The 25,037-nt window shown below is 37.1% G+C and overlaps 1 protein-coding gene across 2 annotated transcripts in view; it reads right to left on the bottom strand.

Annotated features, from left to right (window-relative positions):
* LOC145686376 (uncharacterized) overlaps nucleotides 1-23,975 on the bottom strand; it is a 92,015-nt gene extending 68,040 nt beyond the window's left edge. The window contains exons 1-2 of one of the 2 annotated variants that reach the window (XM_081759644.1): nucleotides 23,718-23,975; nucleotides 4,119-4,217 (exon numbers count right to left, since the gene is read on the bottom strand). Coding sequence is in view for 1 of the 2 variants with exons in the window: in XM_081759642.1 (XP_081615768.1) it covers nucleotides 23,718-23,841 (124 nt within the window). In the remaining variant the exon portion in view is untranslated. The remainder of the gene's footprint in view (nucleotides 1-4,118; nucleotides 4,218-23,717) is intronic. The other variant, XM_081759642.1, reaches the window with a different exon arrangement.
* Nucleotides 23,976-25,037: the final 1,062 nt, after the last annotated feature.

The following is a 25,037-nucleotide window of genomic DNA, read 5'->3' on the forward strand; positions in this document are numbered from 1 at the left end:
AATGAAATCTTTGAGTTTTACGCCCACGGTTATGCCGGTTAGGTTAAAGGAGACGGTGATGATGAGTAATGAATGAAATGGTGGAATGAAGAAAGTGGGAGGAAACGGGAGAACCCCGAGAAAACCCACGCACACGGTGTTTGTCCACCACAAAGTTCACTTGGCGGGGGCTGGGATCGAACCCGGGACCCCAAGCACCAGAGGTGAACGCTCTATCATTGAGCCACCGCGGCCCCTACTTGAACAAAATTTGGGTAAAGCAATCAGTGGTGTAGTCGTAAAGTGTCAGACTTCCAAGTGGAAAATATTGGTTTGATTCCCCGTCAGATAATATAAATTTTTCGCATAAAATAATGGTTGCAAACAGAGGTTCATCTTCTGTCGGAAAACTTACAAAGCATCACTGGCGAGAATTCGAATAAACAGTGTGTGCGTTCTTCATCATACAGTGAAATGATAAGTATGTTTCATATTTATATTCGTCCCCCTTCCTCTATCTCTCTCTTTTTTGACGTTTCCCTATCCTGTCTATGCATCTTTCACTTCTCCCCCTTCTCTCTCACGTACACGCGCATTTCGTGTGCGTAGGCGTGTTCCAAAGTTAAAACGGAGCAAGAGAACGAAAGACCTGGTCTGGAAAATGTAATTAACTGGTAACTTCAGCGTCGAGTTTTTGTGCTCTGGGTTTAACATCTCCAGTCCCGGTCATCTCCGAAAGAAATACTGTTATACAAGGGAATAAGCAAAATATATTTTTTATCACCTGGGTTACCGAGTCTCAGTCGAATTACTGGGTCACTACTGGTTTGAATCCTCGCTCCAGTGGTAGTCCATAAGCTAATCAACATCATCTGACTGACACTATGATCCGTTTGAGCTCTAGCGTGTTCATTCTATCTGTGCAAATTACAACCGAAGAAATTATATCCGAAAGAGATCAAAGTAATGCTGGATGTTCGGAACAGATAAATCTTCGGAAAAGACTAGAAAATGGCAACCTCTTTGGTTATTTGAAAACAAAATTTTATTTATACTAATTCGACACAAATTTGTTTCCATCCTATAATTCAATGTGTTTTATTCACGTTAAAATTTGAAACATGCAAGGTCTGCTACATCTATAAGGAACATCCAATTTTCCATTTGAACATTTGTAACTTTTCATTATGATACGGTTTGGGCTTTTAATATAGGATATTTCTGATAAAAATTTAGCAGTAAAGTAGCACTTATTAAATTTTATCTTTCTTTCTCTCTTCCTTTTTCTCTTCGTTTTTTTTTGTTCACTTTGCATTAGTAATCGTGAATGGAAGATATGACCTACGCTACCTACTGGGTTTATTAGAATGTGGTTTGGATCAGTACGTCCAATGAACACTAAAGAAATTTACAACCGAACACGCGGAAACAAAGCATGTGTTGAACTGTTGAGATTATCTTAGATGTGTCTCTGAAATCTATAGTTTGAAAGTGAGTTAATGAATGTTTTAAGCATCCTTTATATATTCGAATAGTCCTGAAAGATATATAAAAACAAACGTTATTTCTATATTACTGTTGATTTCTGGTAACGGAACTTTATAATGTTAGGTTCTTTTATTACTAAGTTTAAAATCCCACATTTTTATGTTCTCCCTTCGTTTTCTTCTTCTTCGCCTAATCTCTCTCTCTCTGCCTCGCTTCTGAACCTCTGTGTATAGACATCCATTGGTTTCAATTTTTCATTGTAGACCCTTATGTGTTTCTCCCTAAATCAACTTATGAATCTTGTTTCGTCTCGGTTTTGTTGTTTCATTTTATCGATACATATGTAGTTTGAAATTAGAATTGCGCTCATGTTGTTAGCTAACTTTAGTATGGGAGGGAAGAAAGGAGGAGAGAGAGGGGGTCTCTTTACCAGACACGATTATGGGATAAGAAGGAGTATATTGGGTGGCCTAGCTGCACGGCGTTAGCTGTCGCAATTTTTTGATGCGGAGTGTACCACGTACTTTCACCACGTTATACCCGAAACGGTTATTTGTGGACTGGTTTTTGAATTTAATCCTTGGTAAACCATTGTATTTGCACACTCGGATTTCGGGAGATAATATCTACTGTTCATTACATGTGATAATCCGTTTCAGGAAACACATATGACGCGAGCTTTGCAGCAGCTGTTGGCACACATGCACTCTCCTCTCGGCTGAGTTGGGTTCAATACATGTGGTACAACGCGCTAGCTCCTGATCGCGGTCGAGGTTTTTTCGTGATCGTGAAGCTTGTCGCACTACAGTGGACTGGGACATGGCGAGTTCATTTGATCATCATCATATAATGGTGGATGGATTTTCCTGAAGAGCATGCCGTATTACCTCAAAGCCTGTTACCTGGAGCGGCTGACCTTGGCTGATCTTCGACATTTTTACAATATAGACTAAATTTCTGACATCAATGAATTTCTGTGCTGTGCATTGCTACCGCAGCCTTATGACCGGATTTGAACTTATAACTTCACGTATGAGATGTTATTGAGTACTAATCGTCACTGCCACTAAAATTTGATTGAAGACACTGACGGAATGGTGACCTTCGTGTTACATAGTTCCCTTGCCACAACTTGTAGAGCAGTTTAATATTGTAGTTACGTACACAGTGTATACACACACCTGCTTTTGAGTTGTGGAAATATTCCTAGAATTATGACTCATCTTTGTATATGAAATGCATATTGATATCAGTGACGTGATGTAAAAAATGTCAATGGAAAATTCTTTTCTCTACAGCAAAAATATACATTTATACGCATCTTTAAAAAGATACTTTTGAAAGGAAAATTCAGAAACATTAATACCCGTTTTACATACCGATATACAAGTGGCTGCAATGCAATATGAAATGCAGTATTGTCGCCACACGATGAACTTATGGCACACATGTCTTTGTGCTGGTTTCCATTGATCCAGATCCACAAACCATCAGGCTGTAAAGGGCGCATGAATAAAGTTGTTGTCATGTTAAGTGGCATATGGTAATGTCGGACGAGGCGTTCTTTGGTTTGTTCTACAATTATACTTGCAAGCGCCTTAGAATATAATGTAGTGAGCGTAATGTTCCAGCATTCATTTTCAAGTATCCTAGAGACCGAACAGCAAGAACGAGCACCATTGGTTACAACACACTATTTTGTATGCTATTAGGAGCAATCTCATCAATGACCGGTACATTAAGGAATTACTCGGATCAGTGGCTGAGGTTATACTCTTTCCTTTGACAATCCGGACACCATATTTTAGCAGGACAACGTTCGATTACAAGAGTCGCGAAAATTTCCAATGAAACGGCGGGTACCGCCTCTACCTTGGCCTGCACGGTAGCCTGACGTGTGTCTAATCGATTATGACGTAATGTGGTTAGCTAGCACCTTGTTCATCACCGTCTCTCAGCAGAGTCGATATCGTGAAGCAGTTTGACAAGTGTTTCGTCGATACCACATCCTATTTTATCTGATGACACGACCTAGGCCTATAGAGGGATTGTAAGCTTGGGCCATACTGAGTTATCAACATGATAGACATTGTATACTTCTGAGATGTAATCATTGCTATATTTTCATGTAACGAATCTATAGTTTAAATTCCATTGCACTCGTGAGTGTCTTTGTTGGTGCTGCAACTTTTACTAACGCCGATGCAAATTTATTCTCCTTTTTCCCGTCTCAGCTTGAAAGTGTTGACCATAAAAAAAGATATGAAAATCCAAATTAATTATTTTTTTACTTTAAATGGCCTTGACACCACTGATACTAAAAGTCGTCTCTTATCAGAACAATCAATATTGCAATAATTTTACTCACTCCGGGATGTCTATTCAGTAATTATGTAAAGCACTAACTATTAATACAAACTAAATGAATTATTTGTTATTAAAATTAAGTAAGTACTGAAGCTTCTACACCATACTTCTCAGAAAGCAAAATTTATTACGCATAGAATGTACAATCCTGTTCAAAATGTTCAAGTCACTCATCTCTCATCAAAAGGTCATATATTCCTATCGGTAAGTGGAAGTGAATTTTAAGTTCTGGAGAAAAGTAATAATAAAATATCACTAAGCATATTCAAGACAAAAGCTATCACCTGAAGCTGAATCCAGGATCTTGTTCCGTACCAGTCCTTGTAAAATTTCGTTCCGTATCAGTCTTTGTAAAGTATGCTTTAAAACTTTTCATGGGGAACCTATAAAAAAAAATTCGTTCCAATTAGAACTGCTTTTGTCTCTTTTGATAATCATTCCTTGAAATATATACACAAAATTATATTTACTTCTAATCCTTCTTATTATTTCATTTGATACACTTTGTTACATACAAAGAGCATTTCTTATTTTCATTTCCATTCGTTTCTCTCTCTCTCTCTCTCTCTCTCTCTCTCTCTCCTTACCTTCCGTATAATATAAGGCGTGTCAAAAGACGGAGAGTATTTTTAACTCAGAAGTAGTATTCCATCTCATCGTGCGATTTTGTGTCCCTGGGTCTCTGGCTCAGATGCCATTGTCCAGCAGTATCTAAAACCATTCTTTTAAATTTCGTCAAAGTAAACGTTATTTGCCATTATTGGCTGGCCAATTGACGCAACTGAAAACCTTCCATGCTCCACGGTCTTCAGCTAACCTCTTTGTCTTCAAGTACGATTTTTCTATTTAATGTCGTCCATCGATTGTAGCGTCCTTCCCCTCTCCATTTTTTTCTTGCCACTATATCTTCTAACACAGCACTCATGATACAGCTCCTTCTTAGCCGATGTCCCAAACACTTCCTCTTCCTCCTCTCAATAAAATCTAAAATTGTTCTTTTCTCCCCAACCATTTCTAACATCCTCTCACTTATTTTCCGCTCGACCCAACTAATTCTCTCTCCTCTGTCACATACTTACATTTCGAAAGCTTCCAGTCGTTTATCATCACTTTTGCGTAATGTCATATTTCTGCCTCATACAGTACAATATTCCACACGAAGCAACTTATTAATATTTTTCTCAACTCTTCATTCAAGTTCTACTTTTCTTCCTCCTAAAGAATTCTTTTGCAATTCCTATCCTTGCTTTTATTTAGTGTTCGCATTTCGTATCATCAAATGTCCTATTTCTCCTCTTGTATTTCTATCTTTGACACCGACAGTTTCGTTTCAACCATGGCTTTTGTCTTTTCACATTTATTTTCATCCTATATTCTTCACAGCTATTCCTCAAGTTTTCTAACATGTTATTGATATTCTTTTCAGATTCCTCAAAAGCGCCATGTCATCTGCAAACTTTATACAATCAATCACTCTACCTCCTACGGTAATGCCGTCTTCATTATGTAGGTTCTATTTCACTATTTTTTCTAGATAGATACTCAATAATGTTAGTGAAAGGCAGTACTCCAGTCGAAATTCCCTTTCAATTGCACTTTCCTCTGACATTTCCTTCTCTATTCTAACACTTGCTTGTTGATTCATAAATAAATTTATTATGCATATGCATGCATCTTTCCATTCCAACCAATCTTCTTTGTAACTTCCTACAACAATTCCCAATTCACGGGTTGAACGCCTTTTCTAAATAAATAAATACAATTTACAACTCTTTCCATTGTACTCTAAATCTTTCACCGATCCTTAATAACCTAATTGCATCTCTTGTGCCCTTACATCTCCTCAACTCAAACTGTTCCTGTTCCTTCTTAATCTCTTTCATATGTTTCTCCATACAACCTTCTGTTCAATATTCGAAGGATTTTTTGCACTGCATGCGATATGAGATTAATAATTCTATAATTCTCATGTCTCTCTGGGTTCGATTTCTTGGTGATCGGTATCATGATCGTCTTCAGGAAGTCTTTTGACCACTCTCCTGTTTTGTATATTTCATTGCAAGGTCGGAACAATTCTTTCTTGCCCATGTCTGCTATATTCTTAATGAATTCGATTGGTATATTATCTATCCCGGTTGCCGTTTCATTTCTAATCTCAAATATAGCTTTTTTCAAACTCATCCCGAAAAATACTATACCCTTTATCACCCTCGCGTACTTCACATTTTACTACAAGATTTAGGTAACAAGGTCTATCCCTATTCTTACGTAAGTCCTCAACGTATTTTTTCGATCTTTCTAAGACTTCACATCTGTCGCTGACTACCTTCCCATTATTATTCTCTATTATCATCGTAATATGCTCTAGTTTCCTCAAAGATACGTAAATTACACTTCATTGTATAGATGATGTTCAGAAAAATGGAAACACCTGTAGTTGGCAACACGTCAGATGTATGGGTTGGCAGTGGTGTCGTGGCGCCCGCAGCGCCGAACCACTGGTGGTGGTGTGTTAGGTCGGTCTCCATACTACGTCAGGCGCAGTGGAACAGCAGTGTCCAGTGACTGCGGCAGACGGAGGTAGTGTAAAATGGGAGACCTCTCAGATTTTCAAAGAGGGCAAATTGTTGGTGCGCGGTTATGTGGAGTGAGTGTGACGGCAGTGGCTACTGTGTTAGGTGTGTCGCGTGGGACAGTGTCGAAAGTGATGACGGCCTACACAACACACGGGAAAACCACATTGGGGAAGCGGAACAGTGGGCGGAAGAAAATCATGAGTGACAGGTCACGCCGGGTATGAAAGCGCATTGTCACGCAGAACCGTCGTGCCACTGCGGAGCAAGTAACGGAGGAACTCAATCAGCACCTCCCCCACTCTGTTTCGACAATCACAGTCCGCCGCGAATTACATGACATGAACTTACGGGGTCGTGTTGCACGGACCAAACCGCTCTTCAGGGACGATAACGCTTTCGCACGCTGCAAATGGTGTCTCGACCATGCAACTTGGATCGTTGAGGACTGGAAACGTGTGATATGGTCGGATGAGTCATCCTTCACCCTATTCCCAACCACGGGCCGTGTTTATGTGTGGAGAACGCCCAAAGGAGCTTATGATCTGCAGTGTCTCCTCCCAACTGTGAAACATTGCGGTGAGTCGGTGATGCTGCGGGCCGCAATATAATGGTTTTCATTGGGTCCTGTGGTCACACTTAGCGGACGAATCACTGCCAACGATTATGTCGCAATTTTAGGAGACCACTTGCATCCTATGGTCCGGATGTTGTTCCCGGACAATGACGCCATATTTCAGGATGATAATGCACCCATTCACACAGCTGGCGTTGTTGCAGCGTGGTTTGAGGAACATCGGGATGAATTTCAACACCTCCCCAGGCCCGCCCAATTCCCAGATCTCAACATAATTGAATATCTGTGGTCCGTCTCGGAAACACGACTCCGGCGACGATTTCCACCTCCATCCTCTCTCACAGAACTAGCCGATGCCCTGCACAAGGAATGGTGTAAAATTCCACTTGCTACCATTCACGACCTCTATGCCTCCATCCCACGTCGCATCAAGGCTGTTCTGAAGGCGAAAGGTGGCCCGACACCATATTAATCTGGTAAGTTGCAATTTCGTTTAGGTGTTTCCATTTTTCTGATCACCATCTTTACATTTCCTCATATTTTCCAATTCTTTCTAATTCTTCTATGTCCTCGCATTTTCTCTTGTAAAACTTCCCTTGCGCTGTCTGTTTCCCTTTGTTAATTGTTTTTTTTTAACTTCTAGTACATTTTTGGCACTCCTCCTTATCAACCTTCCTTTCCTTCAGTTTTTTCAATATCTCTTCTATAACCCATGATTTCTTAGCAGTTTAGTGTTTTCGGTAACCTAATATTTCTTTTGCAGCATGCTCTATGCAAAGTTTAAAGTACTGTCTGTTTCTACATTCACCTATCCCTTTCTAGTTTTAGAATTTTTCTTGGGCCTTTTAGACTAAACGATTTTTTACTTTCTCGTTTTTCAAGTTTTCTGTATTTAATATCTGATTGAGTACTTTTCTTCTGTCTAAATTTTTTAGTTGAATATTTAGTTTGACCAGCACAAGATGGATTAGATAGAACGTTGGGTTCGGGAAGGGTCTTCGCGTTCTTCAAACTATTCCTTATCTATTCTGAATCATAACATAGCCTATCTGATATCTTTGGCCCTCTATTGAGCATTTCAATGTATACCTTCTTCTCTTGTGCTGATTGCACCAAGTGTTCCAAATTACTATTGACTTCGGTGAACAAAATTTGACCAATCCCTCTCCTCTTTCATTACTTTAACTTAAACCACATTTATCTACGACAGTACTTCCTGTTTTTCTTTCTCAATTGCACTGCAATCTTTCAACACGGTTATACATGCACCCCTCTTCTCCCCGTTTATAATTTATTTTATTTTCTCATAATTTCCTCTACTTCTTCAGTTATGTACCAAGTCGTCATTGCATATGTCCCTATCACTACTAGATTCTTTCCTTTTCCTTTAGACCTCAACATCAGACCTCTACCATCAACAAATTCAACTTTCATTACAACTACCAAGAATTACTCCTACACCATTATACTTCTATAAATTTGGTTATTCTCCATATCTCCTTCATATCTCCTTTTATGAGTAAATATTGCCGAAAATATACGTAATCAATACTGTTACCATATGATAGATTATTGATCTAATTTATTCTCTTTGATGGATTTCTATTGTATGACAGAAAAGTGCAAGAGCTCCTTCTTTTTACATGTGTTTCTCTTGAATTTCGGGAGGGGTTGGTCCATACCTTAAATTTAGAAAATGTCATCAAAACTAAATACTGGTAATTGTTTTCTAAGACTATAGTATACAATATATATCTACAAGTTTAGGTGGTTCTGCTTGTGTCCTTCTACGTATAAAAAGTGTCAGAAATATCAACTTAAAGTACATGTATTGCTATAGGGTCACTACGTTGTCGCACTTTGTCTTCATTTATCGTGGAAGATATAGTTTTATTACATTATATGATCGGATGGATGAATAGAGGATCAATTTTCTTTTATGGTGCAGGAATACATATGGCTCCTAAAAGTTGGGAAATATTATATATATATATATATATATATATATATATATATATATATATATATATATATTATAATGATAAATGTTCTCTAGGCTTGAGGTATATACCTCTGTAAGTTTAGGTATTCCATCTTGCTTTCCAATCGGTAAAAACATTGCCAAAATATATACATAACCAATACGTTTTACATCGCAGTCGGTTTCTGACGTAATTTATCCACTTAGATTACACTTTATTGCAGCATATGATCATATAGATGAGTACATTGGTTTATTTTCGTAAATACAACATGTCACCACTTTCACCACTTTGAAAGTTTCGAAGGATTCATTTGATCCACCCATAAATTTGGGGATTATCAAAAATAAAAGTAGATACTTATTTTCTAGGATTAACGTATATATATTTGTGCAAATTTGGGTAATCCATGTTGTCTCCTTTTGTGTAAAAAAATTGTCAAAAATTCAAATTTTAGATATTTCAAACCTAATTTATCATCTAAAACAGTAGTTCTTAAAGTGGGGTCCGGGGGATCTAGCCAGGGGATTCGCGACACCAAAAAGTCGAAGTATGTTGTATTAAAATGGAACTCACAGCTGTTATGCAAGAAGTGTTTTTTTCAGTTACTAAAAAGAGGGCAAGTAGAAATTATACCTAGGTTTATAAATTTAAATGTTTTCTACTTCACTAAATTTCTGCCCTGAAGCCGATCAACCGTTATATAGAACTATTTCAAGTGAGAGAAATTTCTTCTTTGTTAGGGCACTTTTCAAAGCAGTTGTAAATTAACTGCATGATACCTCGAAATTTCATGGATTTCATTTTCAAGTGGCGGAAAACTTCCACCACCAATTTAACTTTTGTACAAAAAAAAAAAAAAAAAAAAAAAGTTAGCCATTCCTATGCTTAGAAACATCAAGCCTCCCCCCAATTCTGGGATTTCTAAAAAAAAAAAACAAAACTATGAGGAATCCCTCCCAAAATATGTTCACAGAAAATGAACTTTGTAGTTTTTGGTTGCGTGTGCGCTGGGAGTATGAAGAATTGTCTGAAAAGACATTTCAACATTTGATGTCTTTCCCTACCACTTCCTTATGTGAGAAGACCTTTTCTGCTCTTTGCAGTATTAAAACCTTAAAGCAAAATCGTCTTAATGTGGAATAGGACCTAAGATTGATGGTGACAAAACTTATTCCAGATTTCAATGCAATTATGGAAAAATACAAAGAACTTCATTCCTCACATTAGTGACCCCACATTTGAGAACATTGTTTATCAAGTGAATTTCCTTTAAAAAAAATAAAAATAAGAATAAAAAAGGCAAAAAAAAAAAAAAAGAGAAAGAGATTGATTTTTTGTCTTGAAAGTTACTGTATTTTCAAGCGAAATTTCGTTCATTAAGAAAAATATTTAGAATAACTTACTTATTGCATATTTTTATTGATCTTTTTCTTGTCACATTGTCAGTGGTAATTCTAATTATTATCTTTTCTAATGCCATGTAAAATTTCAGATAGCATTGCAAGGGAGTCCATAGATCACTTTCCGAATGAACAGGGGGTCTGTGTTATAGGAAAGTTACTGCGAGATCCGTGTTATCGGAGAACCACTGCTCTAAAATGTAGTTTTACTGCAGCATATAATCATTTGGATGACTACAGGAGCTCATTTTCTTTTATAAGACAATGGTTTCTAGTACACTCATCTCAAATTTTGAGAAGAGTACCTTTCCCCACCCCTAAATTTAACAATTGCCAAATAATACGAATCGTTCTCTAGGACTCTGGTATATAACTTTTCTAAGTTTGAATAATCCAACATGTCTCTCATGGACAAAAAATGACAAAAATACAATATCTTTGATGTAATGTAATTGGTTTATTACTGTCTCTGATAAACAATTTCTCACTTTGAAGCTTAAGGATTATAGTCTAAGGTCATTAGTGGAAAGTAATATTTTGTGCAATATGAATAGTTTATTTCAGCATATGATTAACTCCAAATTTTGTGCTTGAAACAAGATAGGTACTTATTAACACGTATTTTTACACATTAACAATTTCACACTTTGAATTTTAAGATTGTAGTTATGACTTATAGTCTAAGTTTATTGGTGGAAAAATTTAGAACTTGAAATTTGACAGGTGATTATTAAAATCGGTTGAAATGTAACATCAATAATTTCAAACTTTAAACTTTAGTCACAAATTATAGTCTAAGATCATTAGTAAAAGTTGTCATCGGCCTATCCCGATTAGCTGATGAGTTTCAAATCATTGTTTAATTTTTCAATTTTTTGTTTGAACATTTTTGTTTAACTTTTTCAAAATTGAAGGCTTTTCAACTCATTGAAAGGTTTATGAAAATTTTTAATTAAAATTTTTAGTTTGAAAATTTGTATTTAAAATTTTACACTCATCGATTGATACGAAACGAAATAATTGCATATTTCGAACTTTAGTCAAATTAGTCTAAGTTCATCAGTAGAAAGTTATCCTTGGTGCAACCTATTTGATTGATCACTTTCAAGTCATTGTTTAAAATTTAAAAAAATGAATATTTTTGTTTGAACATTTTGTTTAAAATTTTAAACATGTTTGTTTAAAATTTGTGAAGTTTGCAAATTGTTTCCACTCGTTCAAAAGTTTTTTTAAATATTTTTGATAATTTCTAGTTAAACATTTTTGTATAAAACTTCGCACTCACCGATTGATATCCACAACAAATTCTTACTTTGAACATTTCGTATATCAAGTACATCACCGTTTGAATCCAAGATCTTTAAGAGCCAAGTTTTTGTAGATATGAATTTGACATTCAATTTATATATATATATATATATATATATATATATATATATATATATATATATATATATATATATATATATATATATATATTAGGAATTGTATTTCTGTGTTTTCGGCATCAATGACCACTTGAACCCATCACGTATGAGAAATGATGTCCCTCGGCGATCAAACGATCCAGTGAAGTGGGAAGGAAATAAACAATGGGAAAAGAAGGAAGCAGCCTGGGACTTTTATAGGTACCATCCCAGCATTTACTTAATGTTTGTGAGAAAAACAGGAAAACCTAACTCAGTATGGCTGACCTCAAAAGAGTCTTGCAACTTTCTTACTGAGTACCCCCACCCGGAATCAACGCCGGGACCGCTCTCACGAAAGAGGAAAGGGTTAGTGAATACGCTATGCGGAAACAAAATTATGATTTGAAAACTGGTGATAATTATTTAAAACCACTAGATACAATATAGCAGTGATTTCACACTTCGAACTTTAGGATTAGCAGTCATGGTTCATAGCGTAAGATCACTAGTGAAAAATATTTTTGATACAATTTGATTTGTTGATGAGTTATTATTTTAAATCTTAGGATTTCTAGTCTAAGGTTGTTAGGGGAAAAAATGATGTAATTTGAGAAGTTAATCAATTAACACTGTGAATCTCAGGATTGTAGTTACGTCTCATAGTCTAAAGTTATTGGTGGAAAGGTATCTCTGACTAAGTCTGATTGGTTGTAAACAAAACTTTTTAAATATACTTTTTATTTATAGGGCTTGACTTGTTGAGAAATTAGGGTACAGCAAAATTGACTGGAACAACTTCGCACTGGGCTAACCACTTTTCTCAAATGCAAAAATATTTGTGTCAGGAATTAGTGCCGAATTAGTGCTAATTTGATCCCGTTTTTTTTTTTGGTTAATGCTTGTGTCGTTGAGAATCTGAATCTGGATCAACTTCCACTGGACCAACCATTTTCTTTGATGTACGAGGATTATCCAGAAAATAAAAACTGTTTAGTTATACAAAATGAAAAAACAATATTTACTAGAAAAAACAATTGTGTTACATACGTTAAGCTTCCTTCACTTCTCTATATAATTATCACCCTCATTTAAGCATTTGCTGTATCTTTTCATGAGCTTTTTAATTCTCTTATTATATTACTCTTCCGCCAATTCATTAAGTCAGATGATCACTGCATTCTCCAACTCTTCAACACTTCCAAAACCTTTACTGCCCGGAAAACTTTTCAACTTAGGAAAAAAATGGAAATCACTAGAAGCAAGATCTAGACTATAGGGTGGATGATCAAAAATTTTCCAGCCGAATTGATCCAGTAATACTTGAGTTGCATCAGCAGTGTAAAGGTGGGCGTTGTCGTCAAGAAGCACAATTCCTCCAGAAAGCATTCCTCGCCTCCTGTTGTGGATGATTCTTAGAGTGTCGCAATACCAATTTGCATTGATCGTAGTACCTTTTGGCATGAAATTAACTAAAATAATACGTTTACGATCCCAAAAAGATGGTTGCCATGACCTTCCGTGTCGAGAACGTCTGTTTGAATCTTTTCTGGTTTTGGGGTGATAAGGGGTGATGCTACTTATGTAAGGTGAGACATCCAGGTTGTTTCATGGGGTGATGTAAGACATCCAGGTTGTTTCATGAGGTGATGTAAGACATCCAGGTCTCATGACCAGTCACAACTCGATTAAGAAAGCTTCTCCATTTGTATGGTATCGTGTCTAGAATGTCAATGCTGAGCTCATTCTCTGAATTTTGTGTTTGCCATTCAGTTGCCACGGAACCCATCGTGCACAAAATTAGTTGTAGCCGAGATGTTGCGGCACAATTTTATCAAGCAAAGAACGAAAAATATTTGGAAACACAATATGCAATTCATCAAGAGTTACACGTTTGTCTTTCAATATTCTGTTCATTGCAGATTTCAGATCTTCTGTGATGAACGATGGGCGCCCATGTCGAGTTTCATGTGCATTTGCTCATCCATTGTTGAGCATTTCACACCATTTTCTCATATTTCTGTCCTTCATTACATTATCGCCATATGCTGCTTTTAGTTGCCGGTAAATTTCTGCCAGTTTCACCTTTTGAGCGTTCAGAAATCAAATAACACCCCTTACCTCACACAAAGTCGGCGGAATCTTTAAACACGCAGTTCATTTTACTATACTAACTGCACAAGGGCGGCTTCTAGCAACCTCCACTTACTATAAGCACAATCATTACGGGAGCCAGATGACCATTAATAGAGAAAGAGAAGTGAGCTGTGTTGCGGAAATGCGCGAGCGGTCTTTTGTTTCAATGCAGTGATTATCTGTCTTAATGAATTGGCCGCAGAAGAATATAACTTGGGAATTCTGAAGTTCACACTAGAATTCTAGATGTGCAGAAGGTCCCAGTTCGAAGACAGTAAAGAAAAATCACTCGGAATTGTGAACTATTCACGGTGCACTTTCGTTACACTATTTTCAATAATACATTGCTTTTCTTACTGACCGGACAGCTCATTATGATTTCTGACCACATACGGACTTTGTAATTATACCCCTGGACTCGGTCCATTAACTGGTTGCATTACAGAGTGGTTTTCTATAAAATATAAAAGCGGACATTTCATCTCACGAATCCAATAAACAATGTCTTTGTGGGAACACACAATAATGATTTCAGGGGATAGTCCTGGGGTAAGAATTCGTTCTGGAGATGTGAAACTACCCATAATTGATCGTGATGAACGTGGGTTACCAATATTATTTTCGCTGTTCAGTTTTCACCGTCAGTATATTCAAAGTTTCCGGTGAAAGCTTCTGAAATCACCAGGCAAATTTAGGAATGAGTCATGGGACTTGGGAGAACTGGGGACGTAATAGCTTATTTATAGGGACAATACATATCAATACATATCAGCATTGTTAGAAGGATATAGAAAATTAATTTTATATTATTGTTTTATGAGAATAACAATCAGGATTTAGAATGAAAATATACCAGAAATATAATGAATAGAATGACATACAAGGTGTGTGAACTTGCCGCCCCCACACCTGGAGCACAAACGACGAGATTAGTGTCATTGGTTAGTGCATCGTTTGTGAACGAAACCCCATCGTTTGTGCTTTATTAGTTCCAGAGATATAACAAAAACTGGTAAGAGGGTCAAGTTCAAGCTAGCCCCCTGACTTTAAGCACAAATGATGAATGTAGTGCCGTTCATTAGTGCATCCTTTGTGCACGAAACTACATCGTTTGTGCTTCAATAGTTCCTGAGTTATAAGCCAGAAACTGGAAACAGAGTTGGAAACTGAATACAAATTTTCGTTATTTCCTTAAAAATAAAATTATTACATTCCTCCCACATCTGAAGCACAAATGATCAGATTAGTGCCATTCATTAGTGCATAGTTTGTACTCATTTGTGCAAGAAACCCCATTGTTTGCGCCTTATTAGTTTCAGTGTTATGAGCGAAAAATTGGTAGGAGACGAACGTGAACTTGTCTGCTCGACCTCAAGTAAAAACGACGAAAATATTGTCATTCGTTACTGCATCGTTTGTACTCGTTTGTGAACGAAACGCCATCGTTTGTGCTTCAGTAGTTTCTGAGTTATAAGCAAAAACTGAAAACATACTTGGGAAGTGGATACAAATTTTTGCTATTTCTTTTGAAATAAAATGCTCCCATTTCTACTACATATGAAGCACAAACGAAGAATATAGTGTCATTCGTTATTGCATCGTATATGCTCGTTTGTGCAGGAAACCCCATTGTTTGTGTTTTTTCTAGATGCGGAGATACAAGCAAAAAAGTGATAGGAGGGCGAAGTTCACGCTGGACCTCCCGACCTAAAGCAAAAGCGATGTAAGTGGTGCCGTTTATTAGTGCATCATTTGTGGTCGTTTCTGCACGAAACCCCATCGTTTATGGTTTAGTAGTTCCTGATTTATAAGCAAAAATGGAAAACAGACTTGGAAACTGGATACAAATTTTTGATATTTCTTTTGCAATAAAATGCTTGTATTCCTCCTATATGTGAAGCACAAACAATGGAATAAGTGTCATTGTTTAGTGCATCGTTTGCGCAGAGAATCCAATCATTTGTGCTCGATTAGTTTGGAAATCTGAGCGACAAACTGCTAGGGGGGCAGCGTGCACTTGCCCCCCTCCAACTTCAAGTATAAACAATGAAACTTGCGCTGTTCTTTAGTGGATTGTTTGTGCTCTTTTGTGCAGGAAACCCCAACGTTTGTGCTTCAATAGTTCTTGAGGTATAAACCAAAAACTGAAAACAGACTTGGGAACGGGAATTCTTGCTATTTCTTTTGAAATAAAATGATTTTATTTATCCCATATGTGAAACACAAACGATGAAAGTAGTGCTGTTCATTAGTGCATAATTTGTGCACGAAACCCCATCGTTTGTGAGTTATAAGTTTCAGAGATATGAACGAAAAACTGGAAGGGGGCAAGTTCATGCTGGCCCTCCGACTTCAAGCCAAACGTTAAATGTAGCACCTTTCCTTAATGCGTCGTTTGTGCTCGTTTGTGCACGAAACCCCATCATCTGTGCTTTATTACTTCCGGAGATGTAAGAAAAAATTGGTAGGAAGCCAAGCTAATGCTTGCCCACGACTTCAAACTCGAACGATATAAATAGTATAGATCATTAGTGCAGCGTTTGTGCTCGTTGGCGCACGAAACCCCATCATTTGTGCTTCAAAAGTTCGCGAAATATAAACCAATATCTGAAAACAGAATTGGAAACTGGATACAAACTATTGTTATTTCTTTTTGAATAAAATTCTGATATGCTATATTGATCAACGGAATTATCTACACAATTAGGCAATGATAAACAAAAAAAAAAAGATGCTTCCGTGTCAAACAGTCTTGAAGTAGTACTTCCTCCGTTATGGCTTCATGGCTCTGATTGGGTAAGGGATGCATGGTGACCTGACCATGTGATATGACGTCATAGGAGTCGATGCAACGAAATTTTGGCAGGGATATCGTGTCCACCCCTAATTTTAGATGGGTACATTGGACCGACCACCCCTTAAGTTCTGGGAATTGCCCAGCTTAAAAATTTGGCTTCGTATTTTAGGACCCGTCTATATACCTGAGTAAGTTTGGGGGTACATCTCGTTCCGCTTTATAGAGGAAAAATGCCAAAAATTCAAATTTCGGAGGATTTTGATCTATATTTATCCCTTGACCTATTCTATGATGTGTCTTAATTACCTTATCCCTTTGCTTTCCAAAGAATGAATTTATGAAGAGAAAGAAAACAACAAACTTTGAACATCAATTGGTTGTACAGTTTCAGCGCTAATGAAATTCCTGGAAATAATTTAAACTCCTGTTCCTAGATGGTCTGCAAAGTTCATACTAAAAGATGATGTCCTTCTAAATCCAGTAGGCTTCATGAAGAAAAAAGTTAAAACTGTGGTTTCACACTGAAACCACTGGGCCTGAAAGGGTTAAATGATTAAATATGTGAATATAGGTCCATTCCCTTTCATAAAGCTTGGGTACGTTGATGCTTCCTTTTACATTTTGGACGAATACATAGGACCACCACTTAAATTTATAAATTGACAAAAACTGAAATCTTGAAAAATGTTATATAGGATCCAAATATACACCACTGTAAGTTTGGAAGGTTCAGATTGTTCCCTTTTATCATGTTTGATGAAATTTTCCTAGCCCAAATTCCCCAATGTTTTTTTTTTTTTTTGGGCGGGGGGCGGGGTTAAAAGGTTAAAACCCATATAAAAACACAATAAAATCTGGAAAACCCTGCCTCCAGAAATATACTTCAAAACTTGGATTAAACTAACCTTAATGTGATAATAATTACTTTCTTTAGTCGCGGTTATTAGCATATGTCTAATTTCAGAATTGGCTTAAAATAGTGTTTATCACCAGAATAGAATGTGATTGAAAAAAAAAAAGATTTGGGAATCATGTATAACGAATTTTGTTTGCACTCGATCGAATTCGTTGTAACAGTGTTCAACTGTAGTCTATTATAATTAAAAGTGAAAATGATCTTGTTTTGTGCTCGCTTCACGAGGAAACGATTTAACCGATTTCACCGTTTGGACTGAATTTTGGATGTAGTTATTACGTACCTCAAACTGGGTTTTCAATCAAGTTACTTTGATTAAAATGCATATTCTATGAGGGGAATGTGGAGCGAAGGATCAAAATATATGCGGAAAACTTAGTATCTCACAGTGCTGTGCCGTGGAAAATCAGCGCCTAGGCCGAGAGTATACGATGGCGCCCTCCTGTACATGAGTGAGGTTGAGAGACCAACTGCAAAGCGCCACCATGGTTGGCGCGAAGCGTAAGGAACTTTTCAAAAATATATCCTGCTTTTCCTTGATTTTTAGCACTTTTTATTACTTTTTTCTTTCGATTTTATATATCTTTTCTTCTTCCTCCCGAATTTTGCGCCCTTCTTTCTTTGGCGCTCAGGGCCGTCGTCCCGCTCGCCTCCCCCACGATACGGTACTGGTATCTCGCGATTCTGTCAAGTTAGGAAGATAAAATAAATTCCCATATAAATTTCCCATTAAAAATAAGTGGATCCGTGTCTTGTGTTTTTGAGAATTTCCATTTTAACTGGGAAAGGGAAACATTTTCTATATGTTGTGTGTTGTTTCTGATTTCGTCACGTGGAAACGGTTAAGGAGTTCGATATGAATTTTTGAACATACAGTAGTTAGTACCTACCCTGAGCTGGATATTTATCACATTACTTTTATTCATGGTCGCATCCTAGGGAAAGGGGGTAAAGGGGATTAAAAATTCATCTACGTAAAAAAAAAAAAAAAAAAGGTCATGAGCTCTCCAAGTTAGGAAGATGAAACGGAAGTTCACCATATGCTTACCTATGTAAACAAAATATAGTAAAGTTCCACAAATGAGGTTATAGGTAAAAAAAAAACTCTTCATTTCGATTTTTTGATTGTTTTTACCCCTAAAAGGAAACAAGCTGTATCAATCAAATTTACAACATATATTTGGGTAATAGAGAACATTTACCAATTTTTTTTTGACAATTTCTAAATTTAAGAGGTGATTCAATGTACCACTTCCAAAATTTTAAGAGGAGTGCATCAATGTATATATCTTATAAGAGAATTGAAATCTGTACTCAAGGAAATAACTATATGTTATAAAGCCTCACCAAAAAGATAAATTAATCTAGTAACCGGCCGCGGGGCAATACTAATATTTTTTTCTTTACCCACATAAGAGAATAAGCAGGACAACCCAAATTTACTGACAAGTGAGTTATATATTCGGGTCCTAGAGAATATTTACCAAATTTCATTTTTGACAATTCCTAAATTTAAGGAGTGCGCTGATGTACCCCTTCTAAATTTTGAAAGGGAGCATCATTGTAGAACCCATGTCTTATAAAAGAGAGCTGACTCTGTACGAAAATTGCCAGAAATTTTCGGATCCGGTTACCTGGTTTTGGATTCAGTGAAAATCGGGTATCCGTAGCCTAAACCGAGAACCGGGTACCGGGACCTAGAACTGAAAATCGGATACTCCGATCTAAAACCCAGAATCGGGTATCCGGATCCAGCACTGAGAATTGGGTATCCTGATACAGAACCGAGAATCAGTGACCCAGTTCCAGAGCTGGAAATTGGGTATCCAGATCCAGTTTTCAAGTTGCTTTTAACAGAATCCAGAGAATTTCCTTGTTTGCTATGATTTGATTTTGTCAACTAAAATGTCAGCGTCAAACCAAGTACCTGAATTTATTTAAATCACTTGCAACAAGTCGGAACAACAAAGAAATTGTGAAGGTACCAGTTTTTCGTACCTTCCTATTCCTTCTGTGGGAAATACCATGCTTTCTAGACCCATGACCTTTTCAATATCAAAACTGCCCTTTTGTTTTTTCTATCTTATATGGAGCTAAACTACTGCACGTTGCCACATATTATCATAGGACTACTAATTAGCTATATTCCTATCAACAATAATCATATTAATTTGTGGTGCAATATACATATTATGGCAGTTGGGACAGGATTGTAGAATATGGACCTATTAATCATGCTCTTTGTTTCGCCACACACATTTTTTTCTTTCTGAAACTTGTAGATCAAGCTACTGAACAGAAAAGAAATGTGTCCGGTAGTCAGCTAACCAGGAACCTGAACCTGAACAATAATAAGTAATTTTGTATACTCTCTATGCTTACTTCCGTTGTAGAAATGAACATTTCTATTGTGTTTAATACCATAATCATGCTAGATATGTAACACAGTACGTATCTGAACCGAGAAATGGATACACGCATCTAGTACCTAGAATGGGGTACCCAGCTGTACAACCTAGAATCGAGCACCCATTTCTTGAACCTAGAAGAGAGTACCCAGTTCTAGAACTTAGCATCAAGTACCCGGATGCTTAACAGAGAACCGGGTACTCTGATACAGAACAAAGGGCTGAGTGTCTACCCGGAGTCGGAACCGAGAACCAGGTACCCCGATATGGAAGCATGAACCGAGTACCCGGATCTGGAAACATAAATTACCATTATTATACAGGACCCAGATATTTTAGGAACTGGCTTTAACCATCCTTACAATGTACTCATCTATATAAGCATATAATACATAATAACCCATAAAAGATTATAAATTGGTCAAAATTCTCCAAATTTTAAATTCTTGACAATTTATACCCACAAACGACAAGATGGACTACTCAAATTTACAGAAGAACTGTATATGTTTAGGCTTTGGAGAATATTTACATTTTTTTTGCAATTCCTAAATTTAAATACTGGTCCTATGTACCTCTCCAAAATTTAAGAGGGGAGCATCAACATACCCATGTCTTATAAAAAGAGAATGAACCCATATACTCACATATATAACCATATATGGTAAGAAAGACTAACCAAACGGAACACAATATGCCAAAATTTTCCGAAATTTGAATTTTTGGCTTTTTTCTCACGTGATCAGGTCACCTTACGTCTCTTAGCCAATCGGAGCTGATTAACTTATAACTGGGGACATACCTTGGTTTTGTCCACAAACGAGCACAAAGGATGCACTAACCAATGGAACTAATCTAATCGTTTATGCTTCATATGTGGGAGGAATGCAAACATTTTATTTCAAAAGAAATAGCGAATATTGTATCCAGTTTCCAAGTCTGTTTTCAGCTTTTGGCTTATAAGTTACGAATTATTGAAGCACAAACAATGGGGTTTGATGCACAAACGAGCACAAACGATGCACTAATGAATGACACTAGTTTCGTCGTTTTTACTTGAGGTCGGGGGGCCAAGTTCACGCTGGCTCCCTAACAGGTTTTAGCTCAAATCTCCGAAACTAATAACGCACAAACGATGCCGTTTTGTGCACAAATGCTCACAAACGATGCACTAACCAATGACACCAATTACATCGTTCCTGCTTCACATGTGGGAGAAATGTAAGCATTTTATTTTTAAAGAAATAACGAAAATTTGTATCCAGTTTCCAACTCTGTTTTCTGTTTTTGGCTTTATAACTTACGAACTATTGAAGCACAGACGATGGGGTTTCGTGCACAAACGATGCACTAACGGCACTACATTTATCATTTGTATTTGAAGTCGGGGGCCAGCATGAACTTAGCCCTCCTACCAGTTTTTCCCTTACATCTCCTGAACTAACAAAGCTCAAACGATAGGGTTTCATGTACAAACGAGCACCAACGTAGCACTAACCAATGACACTAAACTCATCGTTTGTGCTCCAGGGTGGGGGCTAAGTTCACACATACTGACATACATGTGTTTCGTTTCAAGTGTGAACTACGTTAGACTTCCAGACTATGCGAATTCAATACTTAAATTTGGGGCCGCAGTGGCTCAGTGGTAGACTGTTCACCTCTGGTGCTAGGGGTCTCGGGTTCAAACCCTGCTCCCGCCAAGTGAACTTTGTGGTGGACAAACACCGTGTGCGTGGGTTTTCTCGGGGTTCTCCCGTTTCCTCCCACTTTCTTCATTCCACCATTTCATTCATTACTCATTATCACCTCTCCTTTAGCCTAACCGGCATAACCGTGGGACGTAAAACTCAAAATTTCATTTCATTTCATTTTCAATACTTAAATTTGGAGTAATATTATTTCTGTAACTAGTGGTTGTAATAGATGAATAAGATCAAATATAAATTCCGTTCCTCGGACGCTAAATCCATATCAAAAAGCCATTACTTGCTGTCTCTTACTGTTTTTACCCTATGAAGAGTAACATGAAACTGAAAGTGGTAGTTGATGTCTACCACTTTCGACTGCAATAGGGGAATAAAATCAGAGAAGAAGCATATTATTGCGGTTCCAAATCTATATTAGGAAAACGGTTGTCGATATCTATTTGCATTTTATTAATCATGTGATCAGTGTTATAACCGGAAACTGAAGATTGTCACCACCTTCGGTTTGAACAAATAAATAAAAGTATAGAAAAAAACTCATTCTCGGAGGCCGCGGTGGCTCAGTGGTAGAGCATGAGGTCTTTGGTTCGATTCCAGCTCGCGTCAAGTGAGTTCTGTGGTGGACAAACACCCTGTGCGTGAGTTTTCTCGAGGTTCTACCGTTTCCTCCCACTTTCTTCATTCCACCATTTCATTCATATCTGATCATCACCGTCACATTTAGCGTAACCGGCATAACCGTGGGACGTAAAACTTTTAAGATTTCATTTCATTTACTCATTCTCGGGACGCTGATTTTTTTAAAGCCTCTGGTTTGAAGAGAGGGTTAGCGGAGGAGATGGAGCCTATTCTTGGGACGTTGAAACAATTGCAGAAAACCGCTTCTAGATGTCTCTGACCTTTTTTGCTCTATGGTAATTAATATTATAATAATAAATTTCAACCACTTCTGGTTTGGTTAGAGGGTTAGGGTTGTGATGGTGTATTCACTTGAGATGTTGACTCAAATGCGAATAAAGCTATTATCGCTATCTGCCATCGTTTTTGTTCTATGGGGACAAACGTTGAAATCGGAAATGGTTGATTTTTACTACTTTCGGTTTAAGTAGAGGGTTAACGGAGATGAAACGTGTTCTTGGGATCCTGAATTGATTGCAACTCCTAAACCTACTTCGAATCTCTTACAGTATTTCCTCTGATACATATCGACAGACAGAAGTTCGGACATAGATATGCGTAGTATAGTTCGGAAGTCAAACAAATTGTTGATACATATATAGTCTTAACCCATTAGTGCCCAGAATTCCCCAGTGGTATTTTGAAAAGTTTCTTTTCTCCTATTTGGTCTTAATAGTACTCTAAAATAGAAATTAGAATATTTTTGAAAAATATTTATTTTTTCTTGTTTTTTAGGCCGGCAACTTAAGTTGCCAAATGGCACATACATATTCAAAAAAGGGAAAATCTTGGAAAGTTACAATTTTGAGGGAGAAAATACACTGCGTAAACATAACTATTAAAATTAAGTTAATCCTTTCTTTACTGACCTTCAATCCTTCCTTCTGGAGTCTTTGAAATCAATCCAGTTGAGTCTTTCTCCTCAAAACACATTGTAGCCAAAAACAATGCTAACCTTACGTCAATATATCATACAAAGAAAATACAATGATGCTATGACGAACCAGACTCCAAAGTAACTTCATGGTTAAAACCTGCAACGTCAATCCATGAATTTCTGCGCTATAACGAAAAATTCCAGTGGCAACTTAAGTTGCCAAGGGGCAGTAATGGGTTAAGGATGATGTTGAAGGTAGTTTTATCTTTGACGATCTAAACATTTTGATACCTTGAAAAATGCAAGTCAACAATGAAGTGATTAGTTAAGCAGTATCTACTTTCATTGATTAATAATATTATTATCTCCTATCGTACTGTGTACACATACAATTAAAGATAAGAAATGCTAGATACTTCACCTCGTAAAGTGATTCCAAGTAGAAATACACCCAACGTTGCCACAGTAGGAAATAAAACATTAGAAAGTTTGATCTTAATAAAACTATTAAGTTCTTCTCCGATAGTCTTCATGCCTCTTTTCATTCTACACTTGATATAAAAAAATAAACTTTAGACATAACCGTCACGCTTATAGTTTAGCATAAGCAGAAAAAACATCCGGATAGACTCTTACAAAACATATTGCAGACGATTTGAGACGTTCAGAGTGCAAGCGTACTCATGAAATGAAATCGTTTTGCTGATAATGTTATCATTTATAATTTATCAATGAAACAGAACTACTGGTAGGTCATAGTGTTTGCCTATTTAATCATGCTTAGTGTAGTGGACGATATGCAAAAACTTTCAGTTGAGAAAATTAAATAATCATGTTACCATTTTAAATTAAAACAATTTTTCTGAAAAGAGCATGTTAGATATCAGCTTGTCTAAAAGATATTGAGCCTCAAAATTGAGACCTTTTTCTTTTCGTGATTTGAAAATAGCATTATAAAGTCACATATGCACCGGTTTTGTTCGATGAAAAATCAAATGAAATCTTTAAGTTTTACGTCCCACGATTATGCTTTCTAGGTCAAAGGAACCGATGATGTTGAAAATGAATGAAATGGTGGAATGAAGAAAGTAAGAAGAAACGAGAGAATCACGAGAATATCCACTCACATGGCATTTGTCTACCACAAACTCCATTTGGCGCAAGCTGGGAAGGACCCAGAGACTCTACTCCAGGGGGTGAAGGTTCTACCACTGAGCCATTTTGCTTGATGACCTGTCATTTTCCCGGCAATATTATAATCCCATAGCTATAGAACTTCTGTGGTATTTGGTCAAAAATTGTGGTGTTTTTCTTTTACAGGTCTCTTTTGCAACAAACTTAACATCATTTAGGGAGCTTTGCAGAGACTGAGACAAATAATAGTCTGACGGCGCCAGGCTCAGGCTATACGCTGGATGTATAGAAATATCCTGGCTAAGTTCTCCCAATTTCTGGTGTGTCGTTAAAGATATATGGGGTCTACCGTAGTCAACGTGGTATACGACATACTTTCGGTTGTCCAATTTCATCTGTTGTTGCTGTCATGACTGCTTACATGTCAGTCTTGCTCGACTTTGCCAGAATATCATGCTGTTCGCTGTGACTGATCACCCACTGCGAGGGGCACCTTGGACATCGAAACTTCCAGAACGAAAGTGACTGAACTCTTTTTTGTCTGTTGCTTTTGATAACGTATTTTGTCTATAAACAACAAACTTTTTTCACGGACCTGCGCAGCATT

The sequence above is a fragment of the Thermobia domestica genome, chromosome 5, assembly GCF_964235325.1.
Source record: "Thermobia domestica chromosome 5, izTheDome1.hap1.1, whole genome shotgun sequence".
NCBI lineage: Eukaryota > Metazoa > Arthropoda > Insecta > Zygentoma > Lepismatidae > Thermobia > Thermobia domestica.